Source organism: Eutrigla gurnardus (genome assembly GCF_963514095.1).
Source record: "Eutrigla gurnardus genome assembly, chromosome: 21".
Lineage (NCBI taxonomy): Eukaryota > Metazoa > Chordata > Actinopteri > Perciformes > Triglidae > Eutrigla > Eutrigla gurnardus.
In genome coordinates this window covers 7,357,780-7,376,657 of record NC_139932.1, presented here as the reverse complement: position 1 = coordinate 7,376,657, position 18,878 = coordinate 7,357,780, and the positions used below count along the sequence as shown (strand labels likewise).

The following is an 18,878-nucleotide window of genomic DNA, read 5'->3' as shown; positions in this document are numbered from 1 at the left end:
TCTGAGCCCAAGACGTTAAATGGATAGTCTGGGTGCCAGGGTCTAGCCTGCAGCAAATCTACCAATTTATAGCAAAAATATGGATGTCACTAGAGTAACACTAAATCACTACGCAGTACGCATGCTGAACTTCCAGTGCTCTGCCATGCAAGGCCCAAGACTAAATCCACACTTTTGAATGGACTCCTTAGATAAAAACAGAGTAAGATTCATCTTTAATAATCTCCACGCATGTAAACAAAAAACAAACGCATTAGATATAGAAAATTGCACTTGAATATATGGGATTTAAAATGAAAAAAATATGCTGATAAAATGCAGACCTCGACCATCTCCATAGGAGAAACTAGTCCACAATTTAAAGAAGCAAAACATTTTATTTAATCAAAGAGAAAAGATGACAATGGATATTTGTTTTCCCGGTTATAGGTAAATCACTAGGCAAGGCAAGTGCTTACATCTATTTACAAAAAGGGCCAATGTTAGGCTTGTGTCAGACATAAAAGCAGAGGGAGTGGAAGAAGCAGGCTCACTAGTGGAGCCTCAAAGAGGAAATGAGAAAAATAAACAGCCACTTCCTGTTCCTCTCTGGCCTGAAATCTCCAACACCCTGATCCCTCCTACAATCACCACTTCAGTAAGGAAAGACGAGCAATACCCCTCTTCCTCCCTGAGTGCTGGGCCTGAAAACGCACAGGACAAGGGCTTCCATTTTTATTGTCCTTCTAACAACCTGAATAAGACACAAGGGTATTATGGTAATTCTAAGCATGTTTCTTGATGATGGTTAGCCACCATAATGATCAATAATTAATGTCAGCTGCTTAAAATGTCAGCTGCTTAAAACATTCAACTGATGTATAAGAGGCGACAGATAATGTCCCCCCCCCCCCAACTTTGCACATTGTCATTTGACGTATGAGGATGGTAAATAGAAAACATCATAATGAAATCATTGAATGAGATTCCTGCACAGTGGACCAGAATATTACTCAACATGATTAATAAAAATGCCCAGGGGCTAGACCTTGAGGATCGTAACTTCACCGTGTCATTGCATGAGTGGGTGTGGTTCATTAATTATTCGTTTAACAGTCTATGAACATCTCAGCTTGATTGAACTCAGTGACCTGACATTTATGCTCTATAAAACATGGAGATAAAATTTAATGTGGGGGACAATGAATGATGAACATGATTTCATCGTGTTTTATTTTGCAATTAGTCGTGTTCCAACTGACGAATATTTTCTTTGGCAATTAATCTGTTTTTTTGTGTCCCAAAATGTCGGAAAATCATGTAAAATCTAAGTCAGTTTTTCCCAAAGCCCAAGATGATGTCCTCAAATGTCTTGTTTTGTCCGTAACTATAAATATAATCAGTTAACTATAATAAAGGAATAAAGAAACCAGAAAATATTCATGTTTAAGAAGCATCAGAGAATTTTGATTATTTCCCTCCTAATCAACTACTCAAACTGATTCATTATTATCAATATAGTTGATGATTTAATAGTAGACAACTAACCGATTACTCATTGCAGCTCTGCTTGATATTAAAATTGAATGATTTTCTTATCTTAAGATCACCCTCTAACTAACACAGAGACCATATACATCCATTAAGTCCATTTGCCTTAGCAGTGTCCATCTGACACTGCTATTTATCTGCAGGAAGAGCACTCGCATGCACTTATTCTCAAGAACACTAATGGGGTAGCATCACAGCAAACTCCGGGTTCGTTCCGTTACAGTTGGAAAAGTTATTACTGCAGTGTTGCTTCCACCTGAGTGCCTTAGGATATCATGTTCTGGCTTAACAATAACACAAAGTGTAGATTGTGTATACCGGGCCAATCACTTTGTTTATCCCTACCCCTCATTTTGTCAGCTGAAGATGCAGCCATTTTGAGAATAAATGGAAAGAATGTAACCTCACCCTTCCACAGACAACAAATGGACATGTGCTCTCTGCCTTAATTGTACTCGCTGCTCTTTAAGACAATGAGGAATTCACAGTCTCTGGGTCCAGGTGTTTTCAGTTCAAAAACAGCTCATAAAAAACACTCAGCGTGAGACATGTGACTGCCGCCAAGCAAACAGCAGAAGGATGGCTTCAAGAAGACCTGCTTGAGTAAAAGACAGACACTATGTGCCACAGCACAAAAAGCTGAAGTCATCCCACAAACATTTCACACAGCAGCTCAATATTATGCACGGCTTGGAAAAGTGGGGGCAGACAGAAAAGCAAGTGATGACCATTAATCAGTTAAGGCACCTGGCAGGTTCTTTTACCAATCTGTTTTACACAAGACTCACAACAGGCAGTTATGCTTGCATGTTATTTCTCATTCACGACTCAAACGATGGAGCAATACGAGCTACAACCTCATGTATGGGTGACAAATAGTGGCACACGCTGACATCATCAAAACGCCTTCAGCAGAAAAGGAAGAGATAAACATGGCTGCCGTTGGTTTAAAATCAACTGCTCATTTTCCTAAATTCATATACAACAGCAGTACCATGTTATGGTTGTCATAATTACATCATGCTAAAGAGTTAAATCCACCCCTGCGCCACATCAAATGTGCTTTTGTACAAGGTCAAGTCTGTGTCCATAGCCTTGCTGTCAAGTCAGCACAGAATGAGATCATATATATACGTGGCAGCACTGAGGAATTCTCCTTACGACCCCAGGTAAACCAGTTCCAACCTGCAGCAAAGCTCATCTGACATACTTCAGAGAACCCTCACTGTTCCAGATCCGCTGGTGGGGATGCTTTTGGCATTTTATACCCGTTATCCATTATTGCAGCAGTGTCATAAATGGGATGCACGGGATGCAAGCAGATCAGAAGCAACTGAGGTATGCATGATTTTAGTTTCAGAAGAAATCAATTCAACGGTCCTTTCTTTAAAAGGGCTAAAATGTTCATGTGTTACTTATCAGCAACGGGGAAGGAGCATACACCATCTCCCACTGAAGACAAATTTACATGTACCTTTTACTGCGCAGTGTGAACATATTTGATTTCAATAAGTAACTACCTTTACAAATCAACTACATTGCAAGACATTTAACAACCCATTTAGCTTACAAAGTGGCTGTCTATTTTCAAAGCCATACATGTCATCATGACACACTGTGCAGGGAAACAACACCGACGTGTCACAATCAGCAGATGACCTGGCATGTTGCAAATCATTGGCGCGCAAAAAAAACCACAAGGACTTCCTGCTGTTGATTATGGGGTTGGTAGCGAGGCTGAATGAAACAGTGAGCCAGCTTGACAAGGAGAGACCTGCCAATTATACACAGGTAATGTATACATGTTCTGGGGCTCCAATTCTAAAATTAACACTCTCGGTCATCAAGCATGCTAAGGTTAAAATAGCGCTACAGTGATTCAGTTGAGACTGGAATTCATTGTGACCTTTAATTTAATGTAAGAAATTTAATTGAAAACATGTTTACTTTATATCAGTGCATTACAGTATAACTACACTGACTCAAAATGCCAAAAAGCATTTCCAATTAAAAAATGGAGTGGTCCTGGCAGAAAAATCTAATATCTCTAAAATCTCTTAATCTAAACGCACTGTCATCAACCATTGTTTCTGCTATTGTGTCATGGTTTGATTGGCTTTAATCCATATTGATCTAGACATGGCTTCCTTCTTGTATTCCTCCTACCATCTGTTTGAAGTCAACAGATAGGTTACAACTTACTTCTGCAAGACCTATTTTGGTTCATGTGGTTAATATATTCATGATGCGCTGATAAACCCTCTACTGTGATGCTGTTTGAGAAGCCGATCATTCATCAAACTGAATAATGGTACCAAGAGGCTAAATATGAATACAATAAAATGTAATTATGATTAGTCTCTTGTTTTTTTTGTACTGAATCAAATTGCATGAGCGAGTGTGAACTTTGGCTTTGAGACTAGAATTGAGATATCAGTCAAAGATGTGTCGTTAGTCATACACATGCATTAATAACTCAGATGCCAAGCAGTTATTAGGTTTAAATATTAGCCACAACAAAATAGCAAAACATAGCTAATCACATTTAAGGAGGACTGGCCATGATGTATTTGCACTAGACAAAAGAACAATAACATCCAGGAGTAGACTGTCTAGAATCCAGTCCATGAATTATTAATCTTAATGTATTCTGCAATATTAGAAATGCATGAGTGACTAGCTGCTACTGTAAGTCACAAACCATGACAAAAGAACCTGGAAGCCTTGTGCAACCTTTTGCAAGAAAAGTGATGTAAAAGAAGACTTCTTCTAAATGGGCAGAAATCAAATGCCCGAGGACCACATGGGCATTAACTGTTGGGTTTTAATGGGAAATTATTCTAGTATTTACGATGCCTCATAATCGCCATGCCCAGCGATACATTTTCATTTAATTGAGACAACATTTTTAAATGCAGTTTAACTTCATCATGTCAACTTCAAAGCCTATCTATAGATAATTAACTCTTTAGTGTTGTTATTGCCATTTCAGCAATAATCTCTGTTCTTACTGCCACAGCTGCTAGCATAACAAGGTCAGCAACACCTGTAATTCGCTATCCATGTTGAATTAAGTAGTCGCATGTTAATCATGGCTGATGTCATTTATTTTCTTCCAGAATGTGTCACGTGATAGTGGCATGGCGAATCAGAAAAGGACACGTGACTGATATGACCCAATCGAGAAGTCAATATGAATGTCTGCATCATTGTTTTCAAACGTTTCAACCTGTTCAGACTAAAATGCAACCATGCAGTTTTTTTTAACTAAAACGGATCCAGCAGCGTTTTCAAACATCTCCATTATAGTACAAAAGTTATACTTTTTAGAAATAAAATGCTGTCGTGGTTGTAGCCTAACAGTCTTCTCTGCATGAATCTGGCACAAGAAATGTGCATGTTAGCTCTACATATGTCAGGTAGTCCCCGTCGAATCCATTTGATTTATGTCGCCAAGTAGCACACATTTTCCTTGTGGGGCTATTTACACAACTACTCAATGACAATTAAAGAATGAACAAAAAATCCACAGAAAGGTTGAACTTTAGTCAAGCTGACGGATATCTAAAGCACATGGAACTTGATGTGTAACAATATAAGTTAATATAAATCACTCAATCATGCTAGTCTCAACAACACGAAAAGCTTCCCTGTAGTGAAAATAACATCCATCTCAAATCTGCATGTATTGCACTACCATTCAAAAAAGACACAAAGGGATGTTGATTTTGAAGACCATGCACCTCAAAAGACAGTGGCTTTACAATGCATTGTATGAGTCTACCAAATATCAGTAGAATTCCTCATTAAACCTACATGCAAAAGAGCACAGTCATCTGGGATCATTTTAGGCTTCATGCTGTAGACTTCTACAAACCCCACAGGTTGCTGAAAAGCTAATAACAGTACTGTGCATTACATCTCACCCTCAAATATGTAATGCTAGGTAGTATTTATCTAACAGTCATCAGATCTGGGAGTTATTCTGCATGCAGCTACAGCCCTGACAGATTTGTGGATTAAGCCTGTCTTGGTAAATCACAAACCTGTTGTATAGGTTAGCAAAACAGGTGAGATGCAATATGATGCATGTCTCAGCCATGGGGCCTCTCCACCTGAGATGGAGGATTTTCTCCCTCGGGCAGAAGGACAAGAGGCTTGGGGTCTGTAAGAGGATGCCATGATGCCTTTATCAGGAGGACAGGGACATTTCAAAGGCATTTCTTTTTGCTCCTCTCACTGGTCAACTGCGAGCCTCAGGCACAGCTGAGAATCGCAGTAGGGGCTGTAGTGAGAGATCCACGGCAATTATGTAATGTGTTAATATGACGATGATGCTGGGGTCTGGGTGAAAAGAAACACAGCCTCACCATCTTCCGCCACATGCTCTATAATTGTTCCATTACAAAATCCATGAAATTGATTCTGATTTCAAAGTGCTGAGCACTGCCAAAGACTCTCTCTGTTCAGTCGGTTATGTAACTTCCACTCCGAACATGCAAATCCACCAACACAAGTGACTAGCAACCTTCGCTGAGTCGTTGTCATGGAGACAGTGCAAGATAATGTTCATAGACTTCAGGGCCATAATGAGGGTGTGTAATGTCAACAGAGTAAAGGCATTGTAATACCCTAGTCTGACATGTTAAGCTGGGCTGAGTCTTGTCACCTCAGTCCTGGGGATCAGCAAAAGCTATGAACACTAAAGACAAAAAGTTCAGGTGTGGGTCAGTGTGGAGATTTTCTTGTGTGAAGCGACGAGCACTGGTTACCACCACACTAATTGCCTTGATGGAGCTCAGTGGGCAACAGTCAGCTGGGCCTTGGCATTGTATGGAGAGAGGCAAGCCAGAGAGAGAATGACTAGAGGGGAGGGGTTTAGGTGACAGCTGAGGAATGTCTGCTCTGCTCTCTCTTTGCCATGGTTTCCAGCGACTGTCATGTGAGGAATGTACGGACTAGGACGACAGGACTTGGAATGCTACCCTCTGAGACGAATTTAGCCGACGAGATCTGGAATCTCCACTTGTCGAGTGAACCCCTCATTCGCTTTTACATCCTCTTTACTATCCAATGGATCCAAGCAGTCTGTGTTTGGGTGAACCAATCTGTCCGAGTCAATCACACAGCAAAATGGAACATTTATTTTGAAATGACAAAAGACAAAAGTTGCACTTTTCATTGGAATATATCAAAAACAAAAGGTGTCACAGATTAATTCACCAAACTTCATTCCTATTCCCCATCAATGTCCATATACGCAAGGGGGCCTGTAATGGTCTTGAGCATGGATCACACCATAGAAACAAGAAGGCCCATGACCCGCATAAAGACACAAACTTTAGCCTACATGTGAGAATATGCCAGGGCTGCACTACAAAGCAGAGCTACAGACTCTGAGTCATACCCAAACTTAGTATCATCTCCTGAAACCCAGTTAGGAGAACTTGTGGCAGTGATATTTATAACCATGCACTGGTCACCAGCATTGGGAGTGATATCGCTGCACCCAGTGTGGAGTGAGTCCTCATGTAACAACATGACACACTTCACAACAAAGCCAGAGGTCAGTGATTCAACAGAATAAGGCTGTGCAGTTTATTGCACCAAATTAAACTAATCAAAATGACCAGTGATGTATGTTTTGTACAATACAAAATTTCAGTAAAAAAAAAAAAAATCACGTCATGTAATGCATGCAAGTTTTAATCTAAACTAAAAAAGGAAATCACAACAAAAAAGATACTATGATTGACTGACTGTCCCCCTCTCCTCTTCATAATCTTGACCTCACTGACAATCTAAATATAAATCACCTACTTCGAACTCTTCATAAAAGACCCCAAACCCCCAGGATCACATGCTGGCCTACAGCGCACACACTGGGCAGCTTCTCATCTCCAGAGATGGTTAGGTCTGAAGAGCTGCACTGCAAATTTTTTCCTCACTCTGGCTCATCTCTGGACATCAGCCCATAGAAAGGCAACGTTTCCACTCAATGAGTTTGCACAGGGGGCCATGCTTATTCCAGATTTCATTGTAGCAGACTCTGAGCACAAATAATGGTTGATTTACAACAGGGTTAATAAGTGCACAAATCAAATATTCACACAAATAAAATCCATTCATTATCTTAAGATAAAGCTAATGATCTATCTCAGAAACCTTACTTTTGTAACCGAATAGGTGTAACAGCATCTTTGAGTTCAAATGTGTCATGTAGCAAGGTGGTGCACTTAACATTACTCAGGCTGACTAACACTGGACATGTGGGCACAACTTACGAGGTGACATCACTGGAAATGTATGCTTGCATTAAACATTTAATGTAATAATTATTTTATTAAATCCTAGATCATATGACTAGTTGCTATCCAAATAAATAGGTGTGGAAAACATCCTTACAGACACAGTAAATTAACCTGTGGAAGTACTTGTTTCCATCAGCAATACCTAGAACTTTGATTTGTTAAGTTGATAATAAAGTACCTGGGGTGTCCTGTTGTCCCAGAGGTCTAAGGTACATACAGATAATAGCAATGTCCTGGGTACAAAACAGGAATTTTCCATTTGGTGTTAAATACAGAAAATTAATAGTTATTGGTTTACAACAGCTGATATTGCTAACATATTATTATCTTATTTCATATGTAACAAATATCACTAGATCTAATAACCTAATAGTTTCTATCTGAAAAGGAATCCTACTGATATTTCCAGGTGCGATTTATTTCACAAATGGTAAGGAGATGTCACATCTGAGACGTAGCAGAAAATAAACAAAGAGTAGTAAACAATACAGATGAATCCCTTAAATAGATTGACGTATGCACACATTACACTGAAGTAGTTCCAGGGCCAAATTGCAGCAATTTTAATTTAAGTAAATCTACTGTAGGTACAGTAACATTACACATCGCTGAACCCAACTAGTTAGCCGCAGCAGGACTCATTTCAGGAACTGCACCTACGAGCTAACATACTACTATCACTGGACTGGTGTCTTTAGAACCGTATATATCAGACTTTTCGCCATGCTTAAATCAAAAAAAGCCACATACATGGGGTAACACCTGACGTTAGCCACTAACGACAGCCAAAACGAGCTGCCATTTTCATTATTTGGCTATGAAAGCACAGAGGTTAGTAAACGTAGCTACCGTGGTTAGCGGGCAAATAGTTAGCCTAGCACTGCTGACATTCCAGTCAAATAGCAAAGTAGTTGTCACACATGTTCCCTCTTAACGCCAGAGTCAACAAATATAAAACATTTGGAGACCAAAAAAAAGTTACCCGCTGACGTCTCTGCACAAGCTAGCTAACGAATGAATTAACCTGAGCTAAACCTCCATAAGAGCTAACGACAGCTAGCCAATCCTGCTAATGTAGCGTTAGCATACATTCCGCTTGGCTGATATAGCACTGAAAGAAGTTACCATTTATCACGTTAAACTAATATACCAAACACTACTGTCAACGATGTACGAATCACGTAACTGTCGCATACAGTTAAGGCCTTGCAAGGATATCGTTAGACTGTAATGGAATGACGTTGTATCTAACTAACGCTAGCTAGCGTCGGCTTCTTCCAGAGAGTAGCCGCAGTCGCGGTGGAGGGTTTAACAACAACACCACTTTTACTCCTAGCCTTCGTTGTGTAATTCGTTTGGCCCGAGTAATCGTCTCAATCAATGACAACATTTGTGTTAAACTTCTAGCGATACTTGATCGTGGCATCTGCCAACAACATCAATGAACCATACAACACTAGAGGTTGTTCGGCTTGAAGGCAACATAAAATGACCCAACGTATACATTTCGAAGTGAAGCGGTGCAGCAATTAGACTGCACCCGTTGACTGAGGATAGACTCATGCTAGTTTACTGGGGCAAAAAGTAGTCCTTAAAGCGAAGCTTTTAACTTTGCTGCTTATTGGGGATTGCACTCTGAAAACGGCATGCAAGGCTGGCACGGTTTTTAATTCAACTATTCTATAACCAAGCTCACGGAGAAGCCAGTGTGTTCATCTCTAACGTTGCCCTGCGTCGAAAAGGACGGCTGTGCTAGGTAGGTAAACAACGGGATGAGAATGGCTACCATTTGACAGGTGTTCCAGGGCAAACCGTTGCTAGCAGCAAAACTGTATTTGTGTTTAACGATACTGGCACGGCCGGTGACTGACGTTGAGACCCATAGCGGGTTATCACAAACCTGGTGGAGGGCGGTGAGACCGTCTACATTGGCGTAGTTGATGTCAGCGCCCCGGTCAAGCATTCGGAGCACCTCCTCGGTATCGCCGCTTGAGCAGGCGGCCAGAAACACGGCGCCATCATCGAACTTCACCTTCGTCTTCTTCTTTTTCAGAACAGGCGGCTCCTGGTCCGTTTCCGAGCCCAGCCATCGCTTTAACTGCTCATTCCTCTTCTGCTTGGCGTCCGCCATCTTCATCCCCCTCCTGTCTCGGGCTTCTTATCTTTCTCCGAGAGAGGATATACTTTATAGTGCCACTATCCCACAGCGCACTGGGGCGTGGGAAGGAGGGCTGGGGAGGAGGGGGGAACCGAGAGAGAGAGAGAGAGAGCGAGAGAGCGAGAGCGCGAGCGTCTGGATTGTTTTCCATAACCTCGCGAGATCCTGAGCTCAGGAACTGCAGTATAACGTCATCATCAACAGATTATGAGGGGAGAGTGAGCAGGGTAATCCCTTATAGACTGTGTACACCAAATAAGACAAGGGTACTTGAAAATATTACATAACATTCAGCTAGCTCCTTTTCAGAGAGAGAGACTGTTTCATACAGCAGCAAGTTCTCCTCTCTGCTTTTATAGATTATTGTTTATGGTGATATTATTGGGTATGTAATGGAAGTCATAGTTAAACCATAAGATTTATCACATACCGGCGAATTAATCTAAATCATAACATATCAGCAGGTTATCCGTTACAATAATATAAGGTATTATAATATATGAATAGCTTCACAAACTCAAGGTCCAACCATATCTCCTGGTCTTTCTCAGCGTAGGAGTTGCACAGTTGTCATGGAGATGGTTCAATTGTTATCAGGAGATGTCAGAGCATGTGTGTGGAAGATGCCCTTTAAACTTAATATATGACGACTACAACTGGTTTTGCGCATTTAATGCACTCGATGTAGTAAAAGTAAAGCTGGAAGCCGTGGATGTGTTTGTTGTTGTTTTATATTATATTCAGCCCTCAGAGTTTGAAAGAAGAAAGCATTAACACAAATCAAAATTTCCACTCAAATAGATATACGAATGTTTGACCTCTCTAATATGATATAGGCCATATTATTAACCATGTGCATGTGTCTTGTCTTTGTATAGAGAAGATACAAAAAGACAGACCTATGGAACACTGATTGCATTCAGCAATATCCACACTTCTGTACGTCATTTTTAATGGACTGAATTGCACCCTATTCATATACAGTACATTATCCACAGATGGATAGTGAAAACCAAATATAATAAATATGGCTATTGACAAACCTGTATCTCCATCTTGTATTGCTGTTTCCATTCTTTCCTTTGGCAATTTCTATCAAAGCATATCATGCCCAGGCGTATTTCTCTTGACTTGATTTATGATCTTTTCAGAAAAATGGCGTGCTGATGAAGCAAACTTTCATTTTAGAGGTATTCCCATTTTTCTTCCATACATGAATGCATCAAATGAGATCCGCTATTCCAACAATGTCATAGCACGGTTGGTTTACATTTAATAAAAACTCATTGCTCTCTGTGGGAAAATAAATGCCTTCTTACCACAAAGTACCTGTAATGATTTGATGGGTAACACTTGAAGTGCCAGGAATGTCTAGTGGACCCCAGCACTGGGGTGGTCCGGCTCAACCTGGAGTAAAAACAAGGTGGCCAGACATAAAGTGTTTTTTATTTTGGCACCACCGTGTGTTATTGTTGGCAGACACCCATGTGTATTCAGCAGGGGGTGTGGTGTAGCCTCATCATACGCACGTTGTGGGTATGAAGCATGCAGCCCCCCGTTTTCTTTTAACATAGTGTCTTTACAGACGATAATGATATTTTTGGGGCGGTTTAAAGACATTTCAGAAAGTGAAAATGACGCTGCTCGTTCTTGATTAGATACCACCCACCCACTGAACTTGGAGTTGACATCCTGAATAGCAAGCTGTTCAAGCAGAATCCTGATCCAAAACATTTATGCAACTGTGACCATGAGCCATTGTGTGAAGTCACGCTACCCCCATTTTCCCATCGCAGAACCATTCCTCATGTCAGCGACACTGAATGTGGACAGGTTTAAATAATTTACCGTCCGCAAATGCAGTAAATGAGACTTGGGGGGGTCTGCAGCACACGGGACTCTGAGCCAGAACACAGGGGTTAAGACTCGAAGAGGACTACCAGCTCAGCTGATCGCTAATGTTACAGAGATGTCATGGGAAATGACTGTGGTTCTACTGAGTCATAGAGATGGTGGAACACCAACGGCATCAGTGTCAGGAAGTTGTTGGCCAGCAGAGGCTTCAGTGTGCGTATATCAGGAGGGTTGGAGGGAAAGTGATGTGTAAGCCACCGCTGGGCGAGGGTGGGGGGGCTGAGAGCACAAGGCGAGCCATGTGTGGGCCACATCCAGCTGAACCTAATGAGAGAGTGCGCAGGTCTTTGTGTGTCTCTGGGATGCCGACTCTGCAGACTGCGTTGATACTCGCAGCGCAATAGGGCGTGCTTATCTTAATGGTTCAGTGGGTTTCAAAAGGTTGCTTGATAAAACACATCGCTTTTATAACCTTTAAATATGAGGTTATGATTATGTGACAGCATCGACATTTTCAATATCATATAAGAAAAACATGCAACAGGTACACTTAGATTTAAGGGCGTGTTAGTCGTATCTAATGACATACGGTGCAGTCGTTGTAACTGCAGAGTCAAATACAGAAGCTAAATACTCATGTTGTCGCCCCCAAAAATGGATTAATCAATATATTCTGTCAGAAATCCACACACACACAAATGATGCCATAAAACCAGAAATGAAAACATGATACCAGTTGCACAAAATCGGCTTGTTGGTGTCTGGCATTTTGTGTCCTGCTCGGGGCCAAAACGGCACCCGTTTTATTTGAATATTTCCCTATAGGTGCTGTGCATTTCCAACTGCCCAACTCTCCTCTACAGTTTGCATAAAATCTACAATGTCAACACAATTACGTAAGAGGGGCCCCTTGTTGCACCGAGAGGCATGGAAACTCTTTAACGTATATCCGCATGCTGCACTTAACACCATAAGGAATATCTTGGACGTACAGCGATGCTTCCTGTTTATGCATCCTGCCGTACCCCCCCAGCAGCTGTAAATACCTCAGTGATGACATACAGTGCAAACAATTGGGGTTGTTGATGTGATGCAAAAGGATGCATGAGGACTTTTTTGAGAAAAATAATTTATCAACATTGCATCTGACAGCCAGTTGTGATGACCCTACATGTGTCATGAGACTCCTGACTCCTGTCTTTCATTACCCTCCAGTTTGATCTCCGGTGACTGTTTGCTGTTGTTCCTGTTCCTTGAGAGGATGAAAGCGTCTCTGAGTGACTCAAGTGTATCGATGCCACAAAATCACCGCCGCCGCACTCTCACTGTTTGTCCTCTCCACTGAGACGTGCATGAGCGAGCTGATTAAAACCCAGCGACAGATGAGAACAGCGAGGGTTCCATTGTAGCCCTGGCTCTCGGCGGCTTGACATCACTGTCGGATCCCTCGGCACCTATGACTGATCCTCCAGAGGAAGCCGGTGTTTACTGCTTTAATTGAGTGTTTCCGTAGGGACCGTTCTCTGGTGTGGTTTGGGAAACCAGATGAGGTGTCCAAGTCAAGTGTTGTGGAAAGACAGCTGGAGAGGGGGGGGGGGTTAGTGTTTTGGAGATGACTAGCTGACGTACAGTACCAGTCTGTTTGGTGTTATTTAGTCCTCTTTTGATTTTGAGGGTTTTTTTTGGCTGTGGATCTTTCTTGCTCTTCTCTGTTACTGTTTGGTATTTTGTGCTTAATTATTTGAATTGTAAAGCCTTTTGTGTATTTCATTTCAAAATGCGTAATAAAATACATATTTACCTACTAATGATTATTGTAGCTTACATGCGGTCAGTCAGTGCAATTTTTTGGTGAATTCTTTCATAGATGGAGGGTCAGGAGGGAACCATTATAGTCCTCTTAGCTGCAGTTAAACCTGCAAATATAACTTTCCTAACGGCTAAACTGGTGTTATCACTGAGGGTGGAGTCGTTGTAGAGGAAGAAGAAGGTGGTTTGCTTGGGAATACGGAATTCCGGGATATTTTCAAGACACTTAGCCACCTTGGATCAGAGTTTAGATGCAGAATCCCAGAAAACATGGACGCTTTGATACTAAATGATAATAAAGTCCCAGGAAAATTCCTGTATCTTGTTTTTTTAACAATGTTATTTTTATAAACATTGATAAGAAGACTTTGCATATCTGAACAACACCATTGTCTCAGTCTAGCCATGTGCTGATATACGCCCTCCAAAAGCCACAACAGTGAGATCAGACATGAAAAAGGTCTAATTAATAATAATCGCCATACAGTCACTACATCCTGTCATATCCCCCAGCATGTCAGTGCCTGTGACCCAGACGAGCTCCACCAGCAGCGTGGGTGACTGCTGAAGTGTGGACACCTCAGTCCCATCTGAGGGAAGCCAGGCGCTCTGCTCCCATGCTCCCGTGTCACCCAGTGCCTGTTGTTGGCGCCTGCGACGCCGACACACTCATCTCCCGTCCCCGGTTTACGGGTCCAGACAGCGGCGCTATCGAACGGATAGAAATAGTCATGCTTTGATGTTATCAGAGGATGTCTAAAAAGTGAGGTTGTGAAATGCTGATAGTGCTGGCTCAGCCCTTTACACCCTTTGCAATTAGTCACTGGTGGATTGCCCTGGCTTGCGGTATCGGGCGAGAGTTAGCAGGCAGCAAAAAGCCAGATTCCAGAGTGGAATATAAAAGTATTCTTCCTGGAAGCGTTCAAGTCGGCATCTCGTGCTGCGCCGCGCTGATGGACGGGCCTCCACACGGGCCTCCACGCGACTGCATGTTAACTATGTGTAGAACTTCACCTCCCCGTCCCAATGTCAGGGGGCTTCGACTGTAACTGTAACTCAAAGCATTTAGAGCACCGAGTGTCCAAGGCCAATCATGTCACAGAGAAGCTGGAGAGAAATGAATGAATGGCAGGTGGGGTGAAGAAGGGGGGGTGGGCGGATTGTTTCAGAGCTCATCAAGATGAATAATAATAGCCACCGGATCAGGCCTTCTTCCCAGCTGTGGATGGGTTCACCTTTGTGTGTTTATGTGCTGCAAAGCCACTCTAGGTCCCTTTAATCTTTTAGACCAAAAGAGTAAAGCGTGTCGCAGCAGCACCCCATGCAACATGCACTTTGATTGTAGCCCTACTATTTTTGGGTCAGGACACGAGCACACAGAGCGGAGCTGGTGCAGCCTCTCCATAGGCCTGTGTTAGCATGAGGCGATGTCTCAGTAAGGACGCCCTGCACCCAAAACTGGAGTGCAGGGGGCATGGCAGGGTTGGGGAGTATTCACGAGGTGATCTGCTCCCAGACGACAGCTGAGCTGCAACGCCGCGACAGAAATGGGGGCAGCTGCTTTCACTTAGCAGGGGCTGTACAGCTGGAGCATCGCTCCATTCTGCTCTTTCAATCTCCGATCGTTACTCCGGCATGATAACAATGGACGTGTGATCAATTCAAGTTTGTGCGCAGGCAAACAGTGGACTTAGTGTGCGATGCAGACATATTTAATTCTGCGTTGTGTGTTTCTTTAAGGCCAAATGAACAGTGACAGCCTAATAAGACAAGGCTACGTGTGACCTTGTTTCCTAGAGAAAAGGGGCTAATAATAGGCCAAAATCTGGAGCTGCGGTGCAGCCTGTAATAGGTTAGTGCTAAAAGCTACAATGAATCATTCCAGCCAAGCAAGCCATGGAAAAAAAGATCATCAATTTTTGCTGTCTGAAATAAATATCGTGTTCCAGAGGGATGAAGATGAGCATGTTTTATGCCTTTAAACTGATGAACGAGATTGTAGAGGAGCCTGTAAGGACACATATCACAAGATTACGAATGACCAGACAGGAACTGGAAGTAAAGGATAAGTTCACTTTTGTCTTTAAACAGTTCTCACCAGTCCATACGCTGAAACAGAGTTATTGGCTACTGAAGTTATTCCTCGTGCCTGAATAAAGAGATCGCCTCCTAAAGTGGACGTCTTTGTAGTCTGAAGTCAGGAGGATTCTTTCATTGTGTAGGCTATATGGGCATGTGGAGCTATAAAAAAGATGAACCTATCATTTAAACCTGCATTAACTTCTTTATTCGTTATCACCCTCTGAAGGTGCATAACTAACTAACTAACCTTGTCTCTCTGCCGTTGGGTGCTGGGAAGGTCGCATACTTGAGGTTCAGCAGCTGAAACCTGGAAACAAGGTAGATGAGAGCCTTGAGATGAGACATGGGACAATATGGAAATGTTATGTCACGATTGTCCTGGCCAAAGTAATTGTGATTCACAATTAAAAATGTGCATAACACTCAAAAGATGGCACTTACTTACAAACTGGAATCGCTTTACATAAAAAAAAAAACCCAAATATGTTCATGTCACGGATGAGATAAAAATCGGTTTTGGTGAAAAACAATAAAATATTCTTAAATAAGATGATCGTAATCCATAAGGTCTCACTTCTCTACCATGATAGTGAGCTAGATAGCTTTTTCAATATTATTATTATTATTATCCCAATAATGCTAAATTCTATATTGTCCCATTCCTCCTTGAGTCTAAACTAAAACGATAAAGTTGCAACAAAAAAACAACAAAACAATGACTTATAAGAACATAAAACACTTCATAAAGCTGATCGGAACTGAGCTGCTTTATGTAATGTATCATGTTGATTATACTGAGAGATTAATTTAATTAAAGTTCTACGATGTAGTTTTATAAGTTCCACGAAATGATTTCCAGGAAAAGTGAAACAGATACTCTCATACTTCCATTAACACCATTTATCTCTTAGATCATTTTAAAGCTTCGGTTCCCCTCTTTTAGAGTTCTTGATTTAGCCATTGAGACCCTCTGCCCTCATTATTTCCATTCACCTTGATGAAAAGAAGCATGAGCGGAAAAACAGAGCCGCATTCAGTCTTTAAAGCCTCTGCCCTATCAGGTTTAAATACCACTTACACATTGTGAACTGAACTCAACCCTGTGGATGATCAGGGGGTGCAAACCCAGGGGGTGCATTCTCCGAGGTCAAAGGTCACGGACCATCTCATTTGTCATTGGCGGTATACGTTCAAGGCACTTCATATGAGGACAGGTTCATGTTTCAATTAACAGGTGTCATATATCTTATTTCCTCACCGCGCTCATCTCCCACGACCTTGGTGATCCTCAAATCTACAGCAAGTTACAATGGATACAGTGTTGCCCATGACGAGCATCAATCATGTTCACTTTGTTCCAGCCACAGATATTCAAATACATGGACTGCATTTCTGAAGGCCACTCGAAAACCCTTTTAGGAAATAATTGCCTTTAAATCAAGCAAATCAAGTCCATTCAGACCTGAATAACTGAAACAGTAATTGCTTCCCGCATTAAAATCCAGCTTTTTATCTCTCCTCTCTGCACAGAAATGGTGTTCAGTTAAGCTCCATCCACACACTTCACAAAAGGAGCCCTCGAGCAGCAGCTTAAAAATAGATAAGTGTTACTTGTGCTACTCCCGCTCTTGCAGCGAAGCCACCCACAAATGATTATTACCCTCTATGCAGTCATCTGACAGCGTTATCAGCACTCGCTTCTGCAGCATGCTATGAGCTAGAATAAAGCTCGCTGGCAAATAGATATCAAGAATATGTTGCTCCACCTCATATACCGGGACAATAAGTGACTGCCCAGAGGAGGAAATGTAGAGCTGATTTAGAGCCGCACTGTCTGTTGGACTGAATTTCAACAGGATTATGTGTATGATGACCAGTAGTATTACATCAAAGAAAAGTGTATTTGTACGATCTGCAGTGGAATAGAGGAAAGCACCTGGTACCAAAGGTGATTAATAAATGAGTTTTTTTCCTGTTGCAGAGATTAGCAAACTGCTATCTGTGATGTCGTTTAAATTTAGAGTGAACTATAAAGGAATGTAAATGAAGGACGTTTCTCAACACACGAGGTCAGCTGCCAGTCTCAGCGGGCGTTCATCTGCAGTGACCTACTGTAACGTTTGATTGGTTATCTGCTAGACGCGGGCCTCGCAGCGCCGTGTGGCTGCGTCACAGCTGACAAGGTGACGACTGACGCTGTTCTTTAGCTGGTTCCCGTCAACGGCCCCAGTCTGCTCTTACCTGAGTACAGAGGGGAGGATGATAGAGGGGGTGGGAGTGATGGGAAAGGCACAGTAAAGCGGGGCGGGGGGGTGGTGTTTGCGGAGTCTACTTCACCCCTTCAAAACACCTCAAGGGTGACTTCCCCTTTCCCATGTCTGAGCTTCCAAACAGAACAGAGCACAACTCTCCCGTCACATGGGATCAGCATATACCAGCGCAATCTGGTTTCTTCTCTGCTGTACTGGAAACATACCAAACTGGTCTGAGTTCAAGGCTTTTGGAGCCCCAAAGGTAGACTGCTACTCCAGCGTCATGTGACCGTTCTCCCAACTGTAAGCATAGGCATACCATAGACCCAGTCCGACGACAATGCAATAGTTCAAGCCGAGAGTTTTGTGAGAGGAGTGACACCACACTCACACCTGTACAGTAAATATGTCGTTGGAGGGAGCAGCTGGTTAGCCTGGCCTAGCATAACGGTTGGAAACAAGTGGAATAGCTAGCCTGGCTTTGTTTCCAAAGGTACCAGCACCTCCAAAGGTACCCGATTAATATGTTACATCATTTAAAAAATAAACAAATAAATGAAAAAAATGAAAAAATGTCAAGTTGTGTTCTTTTGTTGTTGTTGTTGCTTTAAGCAAGCTAGGCTAAGCTAACCAGCTGCTGGCTCCAGCTACATAGTTATGCTAACTGGCTACTGGGTACTGGCTATGGCTACATACTTAGCCAAACTAACCTGTTGCTGGCACCAGCTAAATAGTTATGCAGTGTTACCAATCATCTCACCTAACTCACGGCAAGAAAGCTAATATGCGTAATTGCCAGAATTAGAACTATCCCTTTAACTATCATCACGTTGAAGGTCTAGACAGGTTTTCATAGAGAAGCCAGAATTAGAATAAACACGT

At 42.1% G+C, this 18,878-nt stretch overlaps 1 protein-coding gene across 8 annotated transcripts in view; it reads right to left on the bottom strand.

The window, feature by feature from the left end:
- ppp1r12a (protein phosphatase 1, regulatory subunit 12A) overlaps positions 1-10,077 on the bottom strand; it is a 48,186-nt gene extending 38,109 nt beyond the window's left edge. For 5 of the 8 annotated variants that reach the window (XM_084039001.1, XM_084039002.1, XM_084039003.1 and 2 more), the window contains exon 1: positions 9,742-10,076. In XM_084039001.1, the coding sequence (XP_083895127.1) occupies positions 9,742-9,978 (237 nt within the window). In that variant the 5' untranslated portion in view covers positions 9,979-10,076. Of the gene's footprint in view, positions 1-9,741 lie in introns of all 8 variants that reach the window. The other 3 variants (XM_084039008.1, XM_084039007.1, XM_084039006.1) reach the window with 2 other exon arrangements.
- Between the last annotated feature and the right edge of the window lie 8,801 nt (positions 10,078-18,878).